Raw genomic sequence first — 23290 nt, 5'->3', positions numbered from 1 at the left:
CTGGATGAGGGGGAGGAAGAGGGTCTGGAGAAGTCTGGGCTCTAGTAACTCAGCATGACAAGCTGTCCTCTTCAGGCCCAAGGCTGGCTCTGCAGATACAGGCAGAAACACAGCCCCCACTAAACACCAGCTCAGGACAGGCTCTGTGAAAGCGCTTGGTCACAGGGCACAGTGAAAAGAAGACAGGCTCTGAAGCCAGCCAGACAGAGGTGTGAATTGAGGGCCTTCCACTAGCTGTGCACGCATTCTATTTCCTTGAAAAAGGAGATAGTAACCCATTTCCCACAGTTGTGAAGATTAAATGAAATAACATATATAAAGAGCCATGCCTGACACACAATCGCACTTAAGAAATGTGAGTTCTCTTTGAACTTTCTAGAAGAATAGACCATGGGCAGGGCTTTTAGGCTAAGACTCAACATTTGTGAAAGTTATTTAGAGGTAGCTGACTGATCCGTTCTCATCCGTGATAGCTACTGATTCTCACTTGATCCTAAGAATGCATTGACTAACTCTGTTACTTGTCAGTTCGGTGTGTATATGTGTGTGTCCAGTCTACATGTTTTATGTCTGACTCAGTTGTAAATTCCTCAATAGGGATCATAGATGATACCTCTTCTATGGGCCCCAAAGCACTGATCGATCCCCAAGGGTGTGTCTTACAGGATATTATAGATGTTGCTCCCAAGAAAGGGTAGCGTGATGAAATAGGTTTAGGAAAATCTGGGTTATACGAAGTTTAGCTTATTTCTTTACCCTTAGCGTACTAGAGGGCTTCATGAATTTGCAAGAGGGTGCATGGCTTGAAGCTTTCCCCAGACATTTGGTCACTCTGAGTCATACTCTTGTTTTCACTGTTGCTTTGAGGAACAACTCTATATAGTTGTTGGCGAGTACTGCTCTGTGGCAATGTTGTGTTAGACACATAGTAGCTGCTCAGTTTTAGGAAGGAAGCGTAGAAAAGGTATGAATAAGGGCAGATCTCAGTATCAGTAGATGGTCTCGCATCCAGGGCAAGGCAACTCATTTGTTGGTTGGTTATTTGGAAAAGTTTGTTGAAGAAAGGAACAACCATTAAAAAGATACATTTTAATTTTTATTTTATTTCATTGAACTGTGGTTGATTTACAACGTTGTTAATTTCTGCTGTACAACAAGGTGATTCAGTTATACGTATATATGTTCTTTTTCGTACTCTTTTCCACCGTGGTTTACAGGATATTGAATATAGTTCCCTGTGCCATACAGCGGGGCCTTGCTGTTTATCCATTCTAAGTATAACAGTTTGCCTTTGCTGATTCCAGACTCCTAACCCATCCCTCCCGCACCCCCACGTCCCCTTGGCAACCACAGATCTGTCCTCTCTGCCTGTGAGTCTCTTTCTGTTTTGTAGAGAAGTTCATTTGTGGCCTATTTTAGATTCCACGCATAAATGATATCACATAGTATTTGTCTCTCTCTGACTTACTTTACTCAGTATGGTAATCTCTAGGTCCAGCCACGCTGCTACAAATGGCATTATTTCATTTTTATGGCTAAGCAGTATTCCACTGTGGGCTTCCCAGGTGACTCAGTGGTAAAGAATTCACCTGTCAATGTAGGAAGATGCAGGAGATGTGGGTTCAGTCCCTGGGTTGGGAAGATCCCCCAAAGTAGGAAATGGCAACCTGCCCTAGTATTCCTGCCTGGGAAATCCCGTGGACACAGGAGCCTGGCGAGGTACAGTCCATGGGGTCACCAAGAGTCAGACATGACTGGGTGCACATGCAAGCAAGGCGAAGAAAGATACATTTTATTTGGATTTAAAAGATGTATATTTGTTTGCTAATGTTTTGATACAGGAACAAGGTCATTTTCTCATTGAAGTTTGTCATTTTTACTTGCACATATTTCTCCTATAATATAGCATCTATAAATTTCATTTTTATTTAAAATGGAATAAGCACCTTGGCTTTGGGGAAGTAATCTGGCTGTAGGATCTTTTTAGATTTTTACTGTATATCCCAGTCTCTTTCACTTGTCTCACCTGATCTCACTTTTAAGCGAATTTGACTCTGGAGTCTTTCCAAAGCACTCCACTTAGTCTTAGCAACAACTCTTGCTTTTTTGCACTCATATTTCATGGTTTACAGAATAGTTAATTAAGTTCCATAATTACAGTAACACACAGAAGTAGCATAAACTAGTCAATGCAAAACTGCTGTCTTCCTGATAAGCAGATAAATTGGCTAATGAACATTCTACAAAGTAAGCTATTCCTCCTAAGCTTTCAGGATGTAGACAGCAGTTCTAATGGCTGACAGCAGGAGGGGAGAGCGCGGTATAATATGCAGATTTGTTTAACAGATACCAACTCTCAGAACTTCTTCTGTGGGTGCTGGTTCTCTGTTGTCTTCTTTCCTTCAGGCAGAAGTTAGTATTCTTTCATCCTTTCGCCCTGTGTCCGAGACTTCTTGTCCTTTCCACTGTCCCATGGCACTTGCCCCTCCGGAAATGTGTTCAGATGACAGCGTGCTCCTGAGATAGAGGCTCAACCCCCGAGCCTTTTTGCTCTTAGGCTACTGTGAGATTGGGATGGTTTCATCCATTAGTTCCTTGCTCCAGTGAGATTTTCTTGCTATTGCATTCTGGCTGAAAGCAGCTAAATTCCTGCTGGAAGCGATCATTTCATTGCAAATCCAGATTGGGTGGGAAACCCTGGCAGAGGGTCCCCTCTGTGGAGGGGAGGGTTGCTGCTCTTCCCAGCCTCCCCAGTCCCCACTTCTGCCCTCATCCCCTCCAGTCCAGATCACAGCTTCCCCCCACCATCCTGCCTGCATGATTCTGCTCATTTCCATCAAAAATGTGACTGCTCTCTGCTGCTGCCACCTAGGCACAGGAGCCACTTTACAGAATGTTTTCACTATGGGGGGATCCTGGAGAGGAAACCAAGCCCTAGTGGCCCCACCACCACCAACGGAGCCCCCTACTCCAGTAGCCTCTGCGGCTTGCCGGGTGCAGGCTAAGCTTCTTTCTGCATCGTCTCATTTCACCTGCCCAGTCAGCCTAGGAGGGAGTACTGCTACCATCCTTGTTTTACCAATTACAAAACTAGGCTCCGAAAAGGTAACCAGACTTGAAACCAGGTCCATGTGGCTCTAATTTCTTCCCACTAGGAGGTACCGCCTCTCCACTGGCTCAAGAAACAGCAGCATCTCTTGGCTCCCACACAAAGTCTAGGTAAAGTAAAAGGGGACCCCAACTCTGAGTCGAGGCGCAGAGCCCCATTCTGGGACAGGTATGGGGTTTGATAGCCCGGCCCTCGTTTTCAGATACAGTGAGGCTGCCTGACTATCTCATCCGTTCCTCTTCCTCCGGCCACCATCGCATCCACCAGCCAGGCATACGTCTCGTCAGGGTTGCACTCTGCTTGCTGCCACCTCGCCCCCACCCGACGGAGCTGACGACCTTGCTCCAGGGCCGTCAGATACACTTGGCTGCAGTCACACAAACTGAGTGCTCAAAACCAAGGGCCTTCTCTGCTTGATTCTTTGGGTATTGAAGTGTAATTCACATACCATAAAATCCACTCTTTTTAGCTATACAGTTCAGAGGCCTTAGGTATATTTACAAAATGGTGTAATCATCACCACTATCTAATTCCAGAACATTTCATCACCCTGGAAAGAAACCCTGTACCCATTACCCATCACTTGCCCACCCCTAGAAGCCAGTGGTCTACTTTCTGTCTTGAGGGGTTTGCCGATTTCAGATATTTCACACGAGTGGAATTGTATGATATGGAATCTTTTGTGACTGGCTTCTTTCACTTAGCGTGATGTTTTCAGGGTTTTCCCTCTTGTAATACATGGCAGTGCTTCATTTCTGTGTATGAATATCCCATTGTGTAGAGAGACCACATTTTGTTTATCCATTCATCACTTTATGAACATTTGGGTTTCACCTTCTTGGCTTTGAGTGATACTGCTGCACACGTTGGTGTATACCTCATGATTCTTGTCTCTGAGACTCTTTGTCCGGTTCCCAGCTGTTCTCACCCACAGGGCTGGAGCCTCACATGCTGGGCTCATCCCTGCTGGAAGTCACCCAGGTACAGCATGTGCCCTGCATGCAGGCTCCCGGCCAAGGAGGGCTTGTGAAGGAGAGAGTCAGCCGGTTGCCTCTGCACATCAGTGTTGCCTTCAATCACTCAGCAAACATCCTTGCCTGCTTCCCTGTGCCTAGCGTAGCATTAAGTCTAAAGGAAGAGGGCATCTACCCCTATCAGACACCCACCTACGCAGCAGATAGAGACAGTTTATGCAAAAGGCATGGTACTTGGAGACAAGATCTGGATATAAGTCTCACTGACCCCTCAGTGGTAAAGAATTTTACCAGGTGGCTTAGTGGTCAGCCTGTCAAGCAGGAGACCTGGGTTCAATCCCTGGGTCAGGGAAGATCCTCTGAGGAAGGAAATGGCAACCCACTCCAGTATTCTTGCCTGGGAAACAAGCCTGGCCGGCTCCAGTTCACGGGGTCACAAAGAGTGGGACATGACTGAGCGTGCACGCATGCACACATGCCCCCTGTGCCTAGCCAGCAGAACGGCAGTGAATTGCTGGACCTCATCAAGCCTCAGTTTTCTCTGCTGTAAAATGGGAGCCACAATATCCAGCTCATAGTACTGTTGCAAGGATAGAATAAGATGATGGATGCGGAGGTCCTTTGTCCTGAAACAGACACAGCTGCTGCTACAAATACGTGCTACAAATACCTCTGAAAGTCCCCGTGATCTGCTCTGCCTTGGAAACCTCAGAGAGAAAACTTGATACTTCTAGGGAAACTGGAGTAAAAAAAACATGGAAAAGCAAGAAAATAGCTTAGGGAGACTGCACCATTCTTGCTCCAGCATATATTATCTATTACTTTTTCCTTTAATTTCATCACCTTATCTGAAATCTCACTCATCAGAGATCCATTTAAAATTATCCTATCCCTGTCAGAATGCCCACAGTGAGGCCATCACTCCTTCATAGCTTAGGTATGAATTAGTCCAAAAGCTTGGTTTTCTACACCCACTCCACTAGGATCAGTTTCAGGCAAAGAGTGCCAGTGTTTATTAGTGGTGGAAGATGAAGATCAGAGCATCTGTAAGCACAGCATTTTGAGGAGGTAGGCCAGAATGGGGTGCCAGAGGAAAGGCTCCTAACAATCGTCTTCAACCTCTCCTGACCCTTTTGAGAATCTGATGAAAGCTTTATCTTCATCATCATGAACATCACTGCAGGGGATTTGACCTTAAAGTCCTAAAGGCTGGAAGCCTCCGATTCAGGAAGCAGATGGGAGGATAGCATAAGGATCCAGGGATTTGTCACAGGAGGGACTGGGAAGAGTCAATGGAGCACAAAAAGGGAAAGGCTGAGGAAGTCTATGCTCACCAGTCTCAGCATTTACCTGGGTCTAGTTCTGTTCCCTGAAAGCAGAGGAAGATCTCTCATTTTTTCTTCCTGAATCCTTCTCTCCACCAGAACACAGATCTTCAACCAAATCGGTCTTTAAGGCTAGCCCAGAAAACTACCTATTTAAAAAAACTTGTTTCTATGGAGAAAGGTGATCTAAGTTCCAAATAATACACCTGTCCACTAATACCTGACCTTCAGGTGAGAAAGATGATTTCAGCACTCCTAGGACTGGTCATTTAATTGAGGGAATAAATCATGCACATCCTACGAATGGTCACCCCATGATGTAGCCAAGTGCTCTCACACAAACACACTTGCAGGGGGTTGACAACTCAATAGAGGGGAGGGGGTTTGCCCATCTTCCTGGTCAGGCATGTGTATCCAGGACTGGGCATCAGATTCCAAAAGGTCCTTTGACAAATCATGTCCAGGGAAGGGCAGCCAGGATGGGGACATATCTGTTCAGATGACTCCTACAGGAAGCACGTCACACAATGAGGGCTGAGGGCTGAGGGCTGGAGATTGTTGGTCTGTGGGACCTTTGGGGCAGCCTGTGCAGTAGAAAGAAATATTGGAGGCAGACAGACGTGAGGTTGAGCCCTGCTCCATTTTTTACTTACTATATGACCTTGAATGAGTCAATTAACTTCTCTGATGTCAGTTTCCTTTTCATAAAGTGAAGGCAATAATACATATGCATGGTGAAGATCAATAATATGTTAAAAAGCGCAGTGGCTGACACAGGTGAAGTGGACATGGTTAAAGATACAGGAGAAAAAAAAAAAAGATGCAGGGGGTTGGACGTCCCTGGTGGTCCAGAGGTTAAGTATCTGCCTACCAATGCAGGAAATATGGGCTCAGTCCTTGGTCCGGGGAGATTCCACATGCTGCAGGGCAACTGAGCCCAAGAGCCACAACTGCTGAGCCTGTGTGCTGCAGTTAATGAATCCCATGCACCTAGAGTTTCTGCTCGGCAATTAGAGATGCCGCCGCAGTGAGAAGCCGTTGCACGGCAGCTAGAGAGCAGCCCCACTCACGGCAACTAGAGAAAGCCCGCACACAGCAACGACGACCTGAGGCAGCAAGAAAAAAAAAAATACAGGGAGTGTGGGTCCTGACTCTGCCTCATACCCCTTGTGTAAGCTGGAGCCAGTTTTTAACCCTCTGGGCTGAGTTTTCTCGTGCGTAAAATGGGAATAATGATGCCTACTTCATAGATGCCTTCAGAATTCAATCAGAATACATGTCAAGTACTCTCACAGGGTGCTCTATGCTCTGTAAGTGCTCAGAGTTCTCCAAAAAGCTGTCCGCTTCCAGGAAGTGGCGGCGAGCCCTGTTAGGAGGCGAGAGCCAGGTGTTTCAGACCCTGTGTGGCTCTGGAAGACAGTCTCTGCTCTCTGGTTGGACAATAGGGAGGCAGATGAGTTCAACAGAGAATTCCTTGGTTGGGGAACTAAGATCTCACTTGCCACGTCACTGACAAGCACTAAAAAATAAAAATAAAATAAAGATTCCACCTGAAAATGGCCAGGGGAGATTTACACCTCCACAGCATCCCCCAAGGAGCCTGAAGGCAGGTTAGCAGAAAATGCCCCATCATATACACCCAGGGGCTGGTGAATAAACCTATTTGAAAAGAAAGCACATTTGTACATGCACACAGGGGCTGCTGGGGGTCTTGCCCTCAGAAAAACAAGCTGTGGCTTTCCCGGAGAGAGAGCCACTTGCGCTGAGCAGCAGGTTTATTTTATGTTACTGATTTACTTAACAAACACTCATGGAGCGCGCTAGGCTTCCCTCGTGGCTCAGTGGTAAAGAATCCACTTGTCAAACAGGAGACGTGGGTTCGATCCTTGAGTCGGGAAGATCCCCTGGAGGGAAAAATGGCAACCCGCTCCAGTATCTTTGCCTGGGAAATCCCATAGACAGAGGATCTTGGCGGGCTACGGTTCAAGGGGTCACAAAGCATCAGACGTGACTTAGAGACTAAACAGCAGCATCATGGAGTGTTCCAGGCACCCTTCTAAGCACCTTTCAAATATTAACACACTGATTGTTATTAAACGACCTTTGGAAGGTGTATTTGCTCTCCCCGCTTTATAGAAGGAGAAGCTGACACGAGAGCTCAGGGTCTCGAGCTGGTGAGAGACCAGGGTTCAAAGCCGGGCAGTCTGATTCTAGAGCCCCGCTCTTCTTCTTTGGGGGGCAGCAGGTCTTAGCTGTGGCATGCAGGATCTTTAGTGTGGCACACAGACTCTTGGGGCTTGCGGGATCTAGTTCCCTGACCCAGGATCCAATCTGGGCCCCCTGCACTGTACCTCCAGGGAAGTCCCTAGAGGCCTTCTTCTTTGTCCTTGCCTACTGCTACCATGTTGCCTCTGAGACCCTTCTAGAGAAGTAGTTGACTCCTAAGGACCCCCTTCTCCTTCTCATCCCCCCACAAATATGTTTGAAACCATTGGTTGTGAGAGCAGCACTGTTAATAAGCAGGTGGCCCGGGGAGCCTGAATCACTGATGCTCCCCACCCCCTTCCTACTCATTTTCACACCCACAGACATGCACAAAGGGAATGATGATAAGCACCAGTTACCCCCCAGGATCCTATGGTCATTCAACCAAGATGTATTGAACACTTGGCACAAACCTGGCATTTTCCTCCACGCCAATGAGGTGGGGGTGAAAAGAACAGTGTGGACCCTTTTCTCAAAACTTGCAGCCTGTCTGGTTGGGGTGAAAAACAGATCATCCTTGTAGTGTGTGGAATTCTGGATAGGCTGAGGGCTCAGACCTCATGGCAGTGGAGGGAGTGTTCCAAATGGATTTAAGGTGTTGGGGGCAGGTTAAGGATCAAAATTTTACTACTCTGTGGAGGACTGATTGAAATAGAAATCAGGGGGAAGGGTGAAGAGCAGGAAGGGCTTCCCAGGTGGCTCAGTGGTTAAGAATCCGCCCGCCAATGCAGGAGATGAGCGTTCGATCCCTGGATCAGGAAGATGCCCTGAAGAAGGAAATGGCAACTCACTCCAGTATTTTTGCCTGGAGAATCCCATGGACAGAGGAGCCTGGCGGGCTATAGTCCATGGGGCCGCAAAGAGTTGGACACAACTTAGTGACTGGAGGAACAAACAAAGAGCAGGAAGGTGGTAGATTATTACAATGAAAAACTATATAGCAATGAACATGAAGGTGATTGTTACATAGAACAACCATGGATGGATCTCCCAACTATACTATGGATTGAAATACTGTGTGCTCTATAATTGCATTTATATAGGGTCCAAAAACCAAGCAAAACTAAACCATATTGATTAAGAATGTAACATAGATTGTAAAAGTATAAAGAAAAGCAAAAAAAAAAAGGAATTACAGGGAACATCGAGTTATCTTGGGGGAGGATATCTTTGGAAGTGGTGATTGGCAGGGGACAGAAAAGGGGCTTCTGGGGTACCAGTAGAAATCTATTTTGTTGACCTGGGTGGTGGTCACATGGGTGTTGGTGACACCAAGCTATGGATTTTAGTTCCCTGTGATTTCCTGTGTGTTCAGTCGCTCAGTCATGTCTGACTCTTTGCAATCCCATGAACTGTAACCCACCAGGCGCCTCTGTCCATGAAATTTTGCAGACAAGAATACTGGAGCAGGGTTGCCATTTCTTCCTCCAGGGGATCTTCCCAACCCAAGGATCGAACCAGCATCTCTTGTCTCCTGCATTGGCAGGCGGGTTCTTTACCACTGAGCCACCTGGGAAGGCCCCATGCTTTTCTGTGTGTGCACAATTGTAAATGGGGAGGTGAGTGGAAAAGAGAAAGGAATGGAAAAGTGGGACGTCTGAGCCAAGACAGCTCTAGCAGGAAAGGCAGGGCCCCTGGGTACCTTCTGTACCCCTCTCCATTCTAAACTGCTTGTCTCTCCCACTTTAGCATCTCTGAGGTCAAGGTGTGCCTTGCCATCAATGGCATCTTCTGTGTGATGCAATGTGGCTGTTTCAGGGCCCCTCACCATCCCAGCTGCCTCCCTCTGGCTGGTTTCTGGCCCTGCTAGAGCAGTGGCCAGATTAAGAAGTTTTGTAGCCACAGCAGGCTACATGCACACAGCTGGTCAGGAGCGGGAAGGGAAGGAGGGTGTGGCTGACCCCAGTGTGGGAAAGCAGGCCGGGATAGCAGCTTCAAGCTCTGCTCCAGCCGCAGCTCCATCTCACACCTGCAGGCTGCTGCTTCCAATGCGCCGTGTCTCTCAGGGATCTGGCTGGCCTCCTGCTTGTCTTCCTGGGTGAGGACGTGGGTGCTCCCTATTGGGTGGGCTTTGAGTGAGAGAAGTGGCCAAGGGCCCATACACCAGCCTAGTTGAGCTTCTTTCAGATCCAGGACCCTAGAGGGGAACCCGTAGTTCAAACCAAAAGATGCCTTCAGCTTCACTTTAGCCCAGATGAGACTTGAGTCATGGGGCCCAAAGGGAGGTGTCAGCAAAGAGTTGGGTTAGATGTCAGAGGAGCTTCCTGATGGCAACCGTGGTATCGTGAAATGCCTCTTCAGCTTAAATCCGGCAGTTCCCTTCCCCAGAGACTGAATATTCAACTGAACGGTGAAGTCTGGCAGGTGTCACTGTTGGTCCAGAGTGAGTCGGCACAGCATGTTCTCATTCAATCATCCTCAAAAGCCAAGGAGTAGGCCCCGTCTTGTTATTTCCATCTTAAGCCCAGAAACTGAGGATGGCAGATGTGAAACAATACGTTGCCAAGGTCCTGTGTCTGGTTAAGCGGTGGATGCAGGACTCGACATCTGCAAAGATGGTACAGGTGGTGGTGTAGTCGCTAAGTTGTGTCCAAATCCTTGTGACCCCATGGACTATAGCCCACCAGGCTCCTCTGTCCATGGGGTTTCCAGGGCAAGAATACTGGAGTGAGTGACCTCTGCAGAGGCCATGCTCTTAACCAGCCGGCAGCACTGCCCAGTCACATGGGGCTCCTGGCTGGCCTGAGAAGGAGCTGTCATTGTCTGGTCCATCCGTGTCTCTCCTAGAGGGCCTCTGTCTTCACCCTTCCCTCCTGGCTGCGGAGGAGAAGTTCGTCCAAATAGTGAGCTGAGGCCCGAGGGCTCACCGCCATCACACTGGATTCCTCTCCCTGCCCCTGGCCCCCAGCCTTTCCGATGGTGCTAAAAGTAGAGCTGACCAAATCAAGGGCTGTCCAGGGGCCAGGGCTATTTTGACTCTGTCCTCAGGAATCATCTGGTCTGAGGCGTGGACAAGCTGGACTGCTCCCATGAGCACTCATATGGGGTGCCAGGAATGTTCTGGCAACACACCTGTCCTCAAGGCCGTGCCAAACCCTGCACTCACCACCACCACCCCCAGCCTCGCCCGCCTCCACCGCATGCTTCCTGAGATACCCATCCCAGGAGCCGTGGGGGAGGGGGGACTTGCACTGAAGGAGGATCAGGGCTTTGTGTCTGTGTTTGTAAGAGAATAACCAGCCAGTTTGGGGGACCCTGCCTCTCATCCCTTCCCATTAACTTAATCTGTGGATTTATGACATCCACTCAGAATGGAGGCCTGCCCTGGAAGGCTCCTTAGAGACAGCAAACTTTATCTGCAGGAGGCTAAAGGATTTCCTTCTCTGGAGATCTTAATAGTGGAAGAAATGTGCCTCTGACAATAAGTCCTAGCGCAAAGCCCCTGCCTGGAAAGCCCGTGCCCTCCATTACTAAGATGGCTTGGCCATTCTTCAAAGTCCAGCTGAAGCCTGCCTCCCTAGAGAAGGCTCCTCTGACTGCTCTGACCACCCAGTGTATACTGAAACGCGCTACGTATCTTTTTCTTTTTGTTGCCCTGGGTCTCCATTGCTGCGGTGGGCTTTCTCTAGTTGCAGTGAGCGGGGGCTGCTCTTTGTCGCGGTGCCCGGGCTTCTCGTTGTGGTGGCTTCTCTTGTTGTGGAGAACGGGCTTAAGGAGCTGAAGCACATGGGCTCTCGAGCTCAGGCTCAATAGTTGTGGCACCTGGGCTTAGCTGCTCTGCAGCATGTGGGATCTTCCCAGGCTAGGGATCGAACCCATGCCCCCTGCACTGGCAGGCAGATTCTTATCCACCGCATCACCAGGGAAGTCCCCTACACACTCCTCTTTAATAGAGGCTTTCTTTTGTGGTTGAAGCTTTTCCCTCTAAGCTGTGGGCTCCATGGGTGGGTGTCTCTCTCTTGGGCAGTAGCAGCTTCCCTGAGTTTATGGTTGATGTGCCGGCATGGTTGTCAAGGCTCAGGGAACAAGTCACCCAGCTCCTTCCCGTGCTGGTTCACTCATCTGTCTCATACACAAACACCGAATAGCCACGCCACCTGCTACTGGTCTGGACGCTGGAGATGTGGTGTCTGATAAGACAGGGTCCCTGCCTGAGCAACTCCCAGGATAGGGGAGAGATCTGTCACTGGAGAGTGGGCTGAAGGCAGGGCCACAGCGACTGACTTGCCCCGGGGAGCTGGGAGAGACCTCACAAAGGACTTGACAAAGGGAGAGGTCTTTTGCAGAAGCTCAGAAACGCAGGCAGTAGAAAGGTGGGAGATGGAGTATTCCAGCAGGGGGGCAGCAGTGCAAAGGCATGAAGATGTGGAGGAGCTAGTAGGGCCCGGAGAGGCCAGAACGTTGCTCTGTTTTTACTGTATCCTCAGACCAGCTGCCATGGATGACACGGAGGCTGCTCAGCTTCTAATGAGGGCCATGGAGATTGAAACTCCACGGACAGGGGAGGAGGGCTCAGCCGCCACCCCTCCACGGAGGGGGTCAGAAGACACGGAGCCCCTCCTCCTCTGCCGCTGAGGGCTACAGCCTCATCCCCACCTCCCTCTGCTCCTCCCCTTTTAGATGGAATTGGCTCCTGCGACACCCTGCGCTTTCCTTCTTGTTAGAATCTTAATATTATGTGGCTCACAAGCCCCAGCTGCCCTGGCATGGCAGGCAGGGTCAGAGGTGTGAATTAAAACAACACACGATCCCGACTGCTTCAGCCGGGGGACGCTGAGGCCACTGAAGAGGTTGCTTTCCTTTGTCACTGATAATGAGCGTTCCACCGAGGCTGTTGATCTCAAGCTCATCCCTCAGACAGCTTTAAGCACCTTGCCAGCATCATCCAATAATAGTTTGAAGAGCCATCTCTTGTTGAGCACTTTACGAGGACAATTTCATTTAATCATGACATGACTTTTTGATGTAGGGTAAAGCGATGGTCCGGAGATCTCACCGGTTGTCATGATAGAGCAAAAATCTGAGTCCTGGTCTTCGGGACTTTGGAAGGCCCAAGCTCCAGTATCTCATACCGCCTCAATAAGGGGATATTTCCAACCTGAGGACAGCTGGGCCCTCTACTCTGAGAGCCCCCAAACCTCCCCTAGCTGCCCGGGCAAGGCTCCAACCCATTCAGACTCTCATCACACCTATTGCCAGCCTGCCAGGTACCAGGTGGCATGCAGAAGCCTGAGAAAGACACAGAGTCACACAGAACTGGTCGTCACAGGGCTCAGCACCCTAACCCCCTGCCACCACAAAATTTCCCAGTCTTTAATGTGACCTGTTCAGCCTTCCCAGTGCTCCGGCCAACACCCCACTGCTCTTTCATCCCAGCATCTACTGCCTCGTGTCTGCTTCCTTTCACTGGGTGTTATTGTGCGTCACTGACGTCACGACGTCATTTGTGCATTATGCACATGTGGAGGGCACTGGGGATACATTAATAAGATGAATTAATAAGAGCTGGTCTTTGCCCTCATGAAGCACAGGTCGAGAGACAGACAAGCATGGAATCAGTGCAGGGACTGAAGGCCCTGGCCCACGTCCTCACTCACCCTCCTCCAAAGACACTGACTCCATGTCACAGGGTGGCAGTGTGCAGTGATGGGGGCGCCCGGGCCACAGTCAGGAGAACTGAGTTCCAAGCCGATGCCACCATCTGGGGGACAATGGAGATGGTTCTTCAGTTTCCTCATCTGTAAAGTGGGAAGAACAACCCCTAACCTGCCCCTTACTGAGTTTTAGTGAGGTGCTTTTATTAAGTGAAATTAGTGCATGAAAGCATTTCACAGGCTGTAAAATATTATACAAGTTGTAGTTGTCCTTACATTTGTTCTTCTGTCTCCTAGGATGCCTACATGAATCTGCACACAGAGTAGATATTCAGTAAATGTCAGTTAGTGTAAATTAAACGGATTCATTCACCCCGTTTACCACCTTCTGAGAGTCCCCTGGGCTTTGGAGGCCACTGTAAATCCTAATACTGATCATGCTTGACATGCCTGCTGGGGGGCGGGCTGGAGGGTGTGACGGTGCTGTGGGAGTGACCACCATTGAACTGTACCGGCTCCTGGGAGACCACTTGGTTCCCCACCAAAGAGGGGCTGGGCCGAGGGTGGGTGGCCCTCCTTAGGCACAGAGCAGCCTCCCTCGAGGCCGGCAGTCCATTCTTCCTGGGGAACAAACGTTAACTTTCCCCGTTTGGGCTTCCAAACCACTGAGGCTGCCTGCCCGGGACGCTGCCTGTGTCGTGGGCATGGTCTCTAGCGGGACCAGGTCACCACGTGCCCACCCCTCACTAGCTCTTCGCCTCTCATTTCAGCACCCCTACCCCACGGAGGATGAGAAGAGGCAGATCGCAGCCCAGACAAACCTCACCCTCTTGCAAGTGAATAACTGGTGAGTTAGCATCACATGCCCAGAGGCTATCAGACCCAGGGGCCACTTGCTCAGCAGCGGGATGCACAGCAGGGGAAAAGGCGGGAGTGCCCAGCTCACTTCAGTCTCCACCCAGCCACTGTGCCAGCCCTCCCATGTTGGCTGGAAACAGAAAGCTGAAATCCACACCTATAGCTTCATCTGCAGCTTCTCAGCGCCCTCTGCTGGGAAGCTGTGTCAAGAACATCACGGAAAACTTGATGAATAGACACACAGGCGTGGCTGCATCCCAGGCCCCCAGGCCCCCAGGCCCCCAGGGGTTATCTGCTCTGCTCACAACCTGTGTAAACGGAGCTCAAGCTAAAATATTCTGCAGAGCTGGGAGCTGGAAGGAGGGAGGAGGCAACAGTCCTGACCCACAGGGCTCCCCGTGTTCCCTCCTCTGTGGCTGGCCGGGGTGTCATGGGAATCTCAGAGGGCAAGGTCTGGTGGGTGGGAGTGGACCCTTGGCCCCCCGGAGAGAGATCAGAGGTTAGTGCTTTTGACTAAGGAGCTCTTCCTTCACTGTTCAGTCTTGACGGGTCTGGAGCAGATTCCCAGGCCTTCTCACGCGTTCATCCCAACAAGTCCCCAAGCTCCTAGTGAACTCACAAGCTCCTCGGTGCCCAGGGCTCATCACTGCTGTGCTTTCATACCCTGGGCCAGACCCCCAGTCTGCTCCACTCAAGGACCAGCTGGTGGGAGTCCAGAAGCAGCTTAGTGCTCTCTGCACATGGGTGTACACACACACATGTGCACCTGCACACATGCTCACATGTGCTTACATACACATGTGCACACACACACGCTCACATATACACATCCATGGGTGTGCACGTGCACACACGGACACATACATGCATGTGCGCACCCATATGTGCCCATGCATGCATAGACCTGCACGTGCTCAAATATGCTCACACCTGCACACATGTGCATACACACGTGCACCCATGCACACATGTGCATACACACACGTGCGTGCATGCACACAGGACATGTGCACACACGTGTGCGCACCCCTGCACACTCATCCACATGCATGCATGCATGTGTGCACATGCACACGCCTGCACCCGTCACGTGTACATACACATGTGTGCTCACATGTGCACACATATGCTCACACCTGCGCACACACATTCCCGCCCCCCAGTGGTGGCTAACGTGTCTCCATCTGACCCCGGGGCAGGTTCATCAATGCCCGAAGACGCATACTGCAGCCTATGCTTGACGCCAGCAACCCCGACCCTGCCCCCAAAGCCAAGAAAATCAAGTCGCAGCACCGGCCCACCCAAAGATTTTGGCCCAATTCCATCGCTGCAGGGGTTCTGCAGCAACAGGGCGGTGCCCCAGGGACAAACCCCGATGGTAAGAACTGGGGCTGAGGGTACTCTAGACCCTGGGGTGGGGGGATGGAAGAGGGGCTCCTGAAGCTCCTACAGGTGCGGCTGTACAGACTCAAAGGTTGAACGTCTACTCACTTGAGTGGCAGTGTCAGCTCTGTCACAAGAGTTAACTCTCCCGATCCCAGCCAAAGGATGTACGTAAGCCTGAAAGAAGGAGATTTTTGGGTACATATTTTAACAAGTCAAAAGCAATCTCACCAGGATGAGTGGGAGTCCACTGGTGGGCATCTGAGTCAATGGCTGCTCAGCAGAGCCCCCTCCTCACTCCCACACCCACCCGAAGTTTCTTAGCACCAGTCAGTGTCTTCACGGTCCCCCAGGAGCCAGGGCCATCTATAAATACCGAGGCAGGCAGCTGGCTTGTGAACGGAGGCCAGGAAGAGTTTTGTTTTCCCAGCTTCTCCATCACACCCTCCGTATACACTTTTCTAATTGCCAGTCGCCTGGTGCACAATGAATAATTCAATGAGCCATGAGCCAGGCATTTTATAGCTTGGCATGTGAAGCTAGCTCTGTGTGGGAAGTGGAGTGGAGGTGTACACGTGTGCGTGCACACCTTCATGTATATGTGCATGTATATGGCTGTGAACCAGTTTCTATGTGGTGGGGAACAGTCTTATGAGGTAGAGTGGAAATCAACAGATTTTGAGCTAAACCCACCAGGGAGAGAAGCGCAGCAATATCGTGCCTGACTGTATTCATTTGAGCTAATGACTCAACTGTCTGAGACTATTTCCTCCTCTTTAGAGTGAGGATGACAATACCTACTTACAGAATTCTTCGAAAGGCAGCAGTGTCTGCCACACTTACACGGAAACTGGCAGGAAGTGGTACCCAGGAGTGCTGCTGCCTGGGATGGGGCAAGGGGTGGCTGACAGTGAGTGGACAGGAGACTTCACACCAGGGAACTGTCCAGCGTAGGCACTCACCACCCCATCCACAGGGGCTCCTGGGCCTGACCCCGGCCTTCTTCTCGCTCTAGGGTCCATCAACCTGGACAGCCTGCAGTCCTTGTCCTCAGACAACGCCACCATGGCCATGCAGCAGGCTATGATGGCGGCACACGACGATTCACTGGACGGGACGGAAGAAGAGGAGGAGGATGAGATGGAAGAGGAGGAGGAAGAGGAGCTGGAGGAGGAGGCGGACGAGCTGCAGACAACGAATGTCAGCGACCTGGGCTTGGAACACAGTGACTCCCTGGAGTAGCCGAGCCGCCCAGGTGGCACTGGTCACCGAGCGGAAGAGGAGTGTCATCAGGAGGGCTTCAGGGTGGGGGGGAAGGGGACAGGGCAGGCGGCACACAGGAAGCTGGGCCCTGGCTTCCCGGAATCAGGAGCTGGAGGAAATGCACAGGAAACACCCTCTCCTTCCCAACCACCAAGCTTCACCGAGAACCCCGGCCCCACTTCCCTAGTATTGCAGAGGACTCCGTGTGGCGGGGCCGGTCAAGCAGCCTGGACAGAGAGGCAGGAGTGAGATCTGGACTCACTGCATCCCTGAGGACAGAGGGCACCCACAGCACCCCCCCCACTGAAGGACTTGAGTTGTTTACAAGCCCCCCCTGGGACATGGACCACTGCTGTTCACGGAGTGAGCCTCTGCCAGGGAACAGAGTCAGGAGGAAAGAGACAAAGGGGGTCTGGACTCCACCTCCACAGGGTCCTCAGCTCTTTGAGAGACATTCAAAGGCAGGAGGGAACCGGAATGCATGACTCCAGAGGGAGAGGGGTGCCACGGCGTTACATGCTGTAGAATAAGATGGGACCTGGATTCTCTAGGGCTCCCCTCAGTCCTCCAAGGCCCATGGACTTGGTAGAGGGGACAACAGCCATTAGAGCCACCTTCTCTCTCTCTCTCTGCCTCCTGGAAATCAGTGGTAAGCTGATGGGCTCAAATTATAGGTTAAGTGGAGGCCCTTCACCTGGGTTGGCTCCAGGACACAAGGAGATGGCAAGACCTGGGCTAGGAGCCATATCAAGGTGACCTTGGGGACCACAGCCGTCCCCAGGTGGTCAGTGGTGTCTTAGCCCAGATGTCGCAGCCCTGGGATGGAGCTCTCCAGATGCTCCACGCCTTCCATGGGCTGTTGGAGAGGGTGGAGCCAGGTTAGCTTGGCAGATGTCCACCCCTCCTGTCCCTCTCCGCTGTCCCTCTGCCCCCAGGCTGGCTCCACCAGCCTTCATCCTCTCTTCTTCACTCTATCCTTCCGAGAAGGCAGAAGAAACTTTGGAAAGAAGCATCCAGCCCAGTGTGAAGCCAGGGGTTGGAGAAGGTGCTAGCTACATCCCCCTTCCCATCAATATCCAAAGTGTGGGGGAGGTGCCCACCCACCCGCCTCACTGTTCCACACTCCATCCCCACCACAGCCCTGGAGGAACCTGGGCTCCACAAAGAGGAGGAGTCTTCCCACCATCTGCCCTGACACACAGCCTCCACCCCCAACCCCCAAGCCCCCAGGATTGGCACCCCGCCCTCCTGTTCCCTCCCACCCCTACGGCTGTGAACCACAGGACTGATCACACGTGTGTTTTCCATTGAATTTAATTTAATGGACTTGCAGCTTCATCTGTCAGATGTGCGTTGGCCACCTCCGGCAGCAGCAGGATGTGAGTGGGCTGCTGGGCTCAACTCGAGGGCCCCCTGCCAGGGCCCTGTAAGGTGGAGTGAAAGGATGGTGGCTTTCCTGAGGTCTCCCTGAAATGAATGTATTTCTTCCCCCAAAAGAGCTGATATTTAATGTTTTAATAGGGATTTTTGAGAAACAAATAACCTTATTTATAATCTGGGTGATCCAATCATTTTTTTACTCCCTTTTGATGCCATAGGTAGAGGAAAGTCTAGCTTTTTTGGCGTGAGACTTTTGCAACGTGCAGTGGGATAAATACGTTTCCTGTTTGGCTTCATTTTTCTTGTTCATACACACACGCGCGCACACATGCACACACACACATACACCCTTCCACTTATCACTCTGGACAGGCATCCCACCCCACACTCTTGCACACACGTGCCCACACATCCTCCTCCCAGCCCCCCTCCACCTGCCTAATGTTATGCAACCTCTTCTGATGTATCCACCAAACCAGTACTGAATGTGGCCGAGTTTTCAGTAAACCTTATTACCTACCATAATTCTGGTGCATGATTCTCTTTTCACGTGGTTAAGGGTTAGGGGGACCCTGGACCAGAGGAAATCTGGAGGCCTCACCAAAATCCTTGTTCATTCGACTGCCCATGAAAGGGACCGAGGAAGAGGGATTCTGGGTGTCCTCAGCTTGCCAGTCTGGGGAGGAAGATGGCCAAGTTTGGCACAATCACCGCAGAGGTATCTTCTCTAAGACAGAGAGCAAAAGACAGGCAGAGGCTCTGCACTGCCCTCTCCTGGCGGTTTGCTGTCATGGCAGGGGAGCTCAGAACTCCGTCTCCTCTTCACCTCGCCCAACCCTCCAAGACCCTTGCTTATCCCACCTCCATCCAAGCTGGTGCCAACACTGCCCATCCCCCAGCCTCACATGCCCCCGTCGCCCTATCCCTTGTGTGAAAGGCCCCAGGAATCAGGAAGGATAGGCAGTCTTGACTGCCACATTGAATCCAGGAGCTGTGTTTGGAGGGGAGCCTGCCCTTTGAATCCCAGAGTTCAGCACTGTATTCCCTGGGGCAGGAAGAATTTGAGAGACAGCTAATATCCCCAACTAAGTGAGAGGCAGCCTTGTTACTTTGATCCTAGAGGAAGGAAGATCTCCTTTATCCTCAAGACGGAGCTGTGATATCCAGACCCTGGGAACGTTCAGACTGACTTCTGGCCCCAACCCCGTAAACCCATCAGGGATGACCTGATTGGACATTCCTGCCCAAGGAAGTTCTTGACCAGAGCTGAACTTCCTGGGCCCTGTGACCTCCCTGCTGCCTGGCAGCGGCTGTCGCAGCACAGGCAGCACGGGCGCATTCACTCAAGCACTGAGCAGCTCTGTCCCAGGCAGTGTTAGATGCTGAGACTGCAGCTGTGATCAACGAACGCACGGTGCTTGCCTTCAGGGAATTCACACTCTAGGCGAAGACTGAGGCTGAGAGAGAACTCATCGTATCCTCATAATGGTTGAGCTATGACCATGTATCCTAGACAATAACCGCCAACTTGATCATTCAGAGTTGCAAACAGGAGACACTTCGGTCAAATCCAGCTTACAGTCATGTTTTGTTTGGACCATACTTTGTTTTGGAAAATTTGCGGGCCAACATTTAAGTCAGAAGTTTGCACATAAAATGCGGGTTCCTGATTTCTCTCGAAAAATCGAGCACACAGGCAACCTAGGACCTAGATTCCCACCCAGCCACGGCTGAGGGTAGTGGAGTTCACTGCTCCCCCTGACAACGTGGCCTCCAGGCTGTCGTGACATTGGCCACTCACGTGGTCGCCCAACACGGAGCTTGAGGGTCAGCTGCCATTTGTTACTGGGCTGCCATTCTTCAGTTGGCTCACTGGCTAATTATGTTTTCTCCTCTCTTTTTTCCTTTTTTTACCTTTCCCTCCAATATTTGAGCAGTTGTCTTTAAAAAGGAAACTTGGGGCTTCCCTCGTGGTCCAGTGGTTAAGACTCTGAGCTTCCAAAGCAGGGGGTATACGTTCCATCCCTGGTCGGGAACTAAGATCCCACATGACATGCAGCCACAAAAATAACAATAATAAATTTTTTAATTAAAAAGTAAATAAAAAGGAAAACATATCTCTATACCCATTGCTCCATCCAGAGTGAGAAAACAAGAGAATCCAAGAGGGCTCTGCACTTAAAAATAAAAAATGGGGAGAATATATTTGCCTGTGGAAGAGAAGAATCTCCTACCTTTAACTGCAGAGGTACCTGGGTCTTATAACCAGACGCCTTCAGTCCTGTGTCACCTGCCTGCCTGGCCTCCAGAGGGGGTCGTGAGCCTCGGGGCATAAAAGCCACCAGGGTTGCTTGTGCTATACACAGATCAGGTCTCACGACGACTAATCATTCCCAGATTCTGATCAAGATGCTGAAGACTTTGAGAAACACCGCTCTCAGAAAATTGCTCTCAGTTGCCTTTAAGAAGTTCCTTGCTTTACAGCTGCTCCCATGAACTTCCTTCTGCTAAACACGCTACAACCCCCTGAACCTGTTCATCATTCAGTGAGCATCCACAGATGCCTACTATGTGCCTGGCATCGAATGAGGGACAGAGGATGATTCAACTTTGCCGAGCATCCCAGGGCAAGGGTCACAGAGGACTGGCAGAAAGAATGCCAATAGCATCCTACTCCAACGTCGCTAGGAGTTGGACACGACTGAGCGACTTCACTTTCATGCATTGGAGGAGGAAATGGCAACCCACTCCAGTGTTCTTGCCTGGAGAATCCCATGGACAGAGGAGCCTGGTGGGCTGCAGTCTATGGGTCGCACAGAGTCAGACACGACTGAAGTGACTTAGCAGCAGCAGCCACACGTTTTTATGTGGTTGTGTGCTCAAACGCTCAGTCGCATCCGATTCTTTGCAACCCCGTGGACTGTAGCCCACTAGGCTCCTCTGTGCATGGGATGTCCCAGGCAAGAATATTGGAGTGGGATGCCATTTCCTTCTCCAGGGCATCTTCCCAACCCAGGGATCGAACCTGCATCTCTTGCATCTTCTGCACTGGCAGGCGGATTCTTAACCACTGAGCAACCTGGGAAGCCTCACATGTTTCCATGTTTCTATGGTGGTGTCTTATTTTCATCCCTCGGACCAGGCAGATTTTTTTTTTTTTTTTTTTGGCTGCACCATGAAACTTGGGAATCTTAGTTCCGCTTGAGGGATCAGAGTCCCCTGCAGGGGAAGCATGAAGCCTTAACCACTGGATGGCCAGGGAAGCCCCCAGGCAGATTTTATTACACCCCTGTCAAGTGTACCTTACACTTCTATATTTCTCAGCCTTTCTCTGGGCCAATCTCATTTAGCCCCTTCGCAAATTAAATGCATCTCATTAAACCAAACCCATTTAGGACAATGCCCTTCAGGTGTGTGCATCTTAGTACATCTTTCATTTTAAGACAAGTGTTTGATTTATTTTTCATCTCATTACACTCTTTAGAATTATGTGCATCTCATTACTCAGTGCACTGAGACGACTTATTTCAGGTGTAGACATTACACCCAGTATTAGCAGGCAAGAACTTTTTTTTCATTTCATTACAAGCCTGACAATTTATGTACATCTCATTACAATCAGCCATTTAAGACAATTCCCTTCAGTTGTGTACATCTCATTATACCTTTTCATTTTCAGATTTTTTTTTCCATCTTATTACACCCAAGCATTATCCAGAGCACTCACATCAGGTGTGTAGTTTTCTCATCCACCTGTTCTTTCGTGCATTTCTGGGTGGTTGTTCCCCCAATGGTACTGCAACGTTTTTATGACATCAGACTCATGGAAGGCCAGCTTTGCCCACCTGTGGGCCTCCCATGGCTCCTCTGCACCAAAAGGAAGAACACTGGATTCCCCTGGATTTGGGGGAGACTCTGGCAATACAGCCCCTCACACACAGGGACCATCTAAATTTACTTCCTCCCTTGTACAGTGAGAAAGCGAGAAGGGATGGTTGCTAAGTCTGCCTTCGGGGGATCTTCTATATTGTCCTACAGACGACAGTACCACAAGCCCCCAGCATCTCCTAGGAGTGCTGCTCCTCTGTTGGGAGCCCCCACCCTGCTGGAGAAGCTGAAACCACATCACCACCCAGGCTCCCAGCAGCCAGGCTTCTCCACACTTCCTGCTGCCCCTTTGACTGTATGGTGCCCGGTATCCACATGGGGGTCAACATTTTGGAAAGTTTAGTCGCTCAGTCGTGTTCGACTCTTTGCGACTCCATGGATTGTAGACTACCAGGTTCCTCCGTCCCTGGGATTTTCCAGGCAAGAGTACTGGAGTGGGTTGCCATTTCTTTCTCCCGAGGACCTTCCTGACCCAGGGATCAAACCCGGATCTTCCACATTGTAGGCAGACACTTACTGTCTGAGCCACCAGGGAAGTCCCTCAACATTTTGGAAGGAGATGAAATAACCCAGCACTCTTGTGATGAAATCCCCCAGCACCTCCCAGTCTAAGGCCATCTTCATCTATGACACCCCAACTCCCACGCTTGGACTACTCTGCTGGGGGCACCTTAGAATTGCTGAGCAGGCTTTTGGAGGTGCAGGCACCCAGGTTCTATTCTCCATCTGCTAGAGCAGACCCTCCAACGGTGGGGCCGAGGTCAGTGCATTTTGAATAGCAACCCAGAGATGCCGAATCACTGTCTCACCCAAGCCTGATTTCGGAAAAAGCTCTGCGGCCAGTCGCTCTGAACTGAAAGAGTCTTGTGGCCCTCAGTACCTCCCCCTCCAGGGGTCTTTGCAGGTGACAAGGATCCAAGCCTAGAGTGAAAACAATCGTTTCTCAGTCCCGGAAAGGGAACTTAAGGTCATTAAACCCAACTTTCTCACCCTCTGTGTGAGTCCCATCCACAGCATTGTAAATTGTCATCCACCTTTACCATCCACGTCCAGGGAACCCAGTGTCTCCCGGTGATCCCGCCAACCTCCACCCTGCGAGCTGAGAGCTGCCCTCTGGTGGCGGGGGGAGGAAGTGGCGGTCTTCCAGGCTTAACGCCTATGCGAGAGATTGCAACACCTTTCCCCAACCTCTAGAGTGAAAGTCGTGCCGGACTCTTTGCAAACCCGTGGACTATATAGTCCTTGGAATTC

The 23290-nt window shown here is 50.7% G+C and overlaps 1 protein-coding gene across 1 annotated transcript in view; it reads left to right on the top strand.

The window, feature by feature from the left end:
- Positions 1-18858, top strand: part of PKNOX2 (PBX/knotted 1 homeobox 2) — a 297363-nt gene extending 278505 nt beyond the window's left edge. Inside the window, exons 11-13 of the mRNA XM_055581247.1 lie at positions 14038-14114; positions 15325-15503; positions 16524-18858. Of these exons, the coding sequence (XP_055437222.1) occupies positions 14038-14114; positions 15325-15503; positions 16524-16750 (483 nt within the window). The 3' untranslated portion in view covers positions 16751-18858. The remainder of the gene's footprint in view (positions 1-14037; positions 14115-15324; positions 15504-16523) is intronic.
- The last annotated feature ends 4432 nt before the right edge of the window (positions 18859-23290 follow it).

The sequence above is a fragment of the Bubalus kerabau genome, chromosome 5, assembly GCF_029407905.1.
Source record: "Bubalus kerabau isolate K-KA32 ecotype Philippines breed swamp buffalo chromosome 5, PCC_UOA_SB_1v2, whole genome shotgun sequence".
Taxonomy (NCBI): domain Eukaryota; kingdom Metazoa; phylum Chordata; class Mammalia; order Artiodactyla; family Bovidae; genus Bubalus; species Bubalus kerabau.
This window is presented reverse-complemented; position numbering and strand designations above follow the sequence as displayed.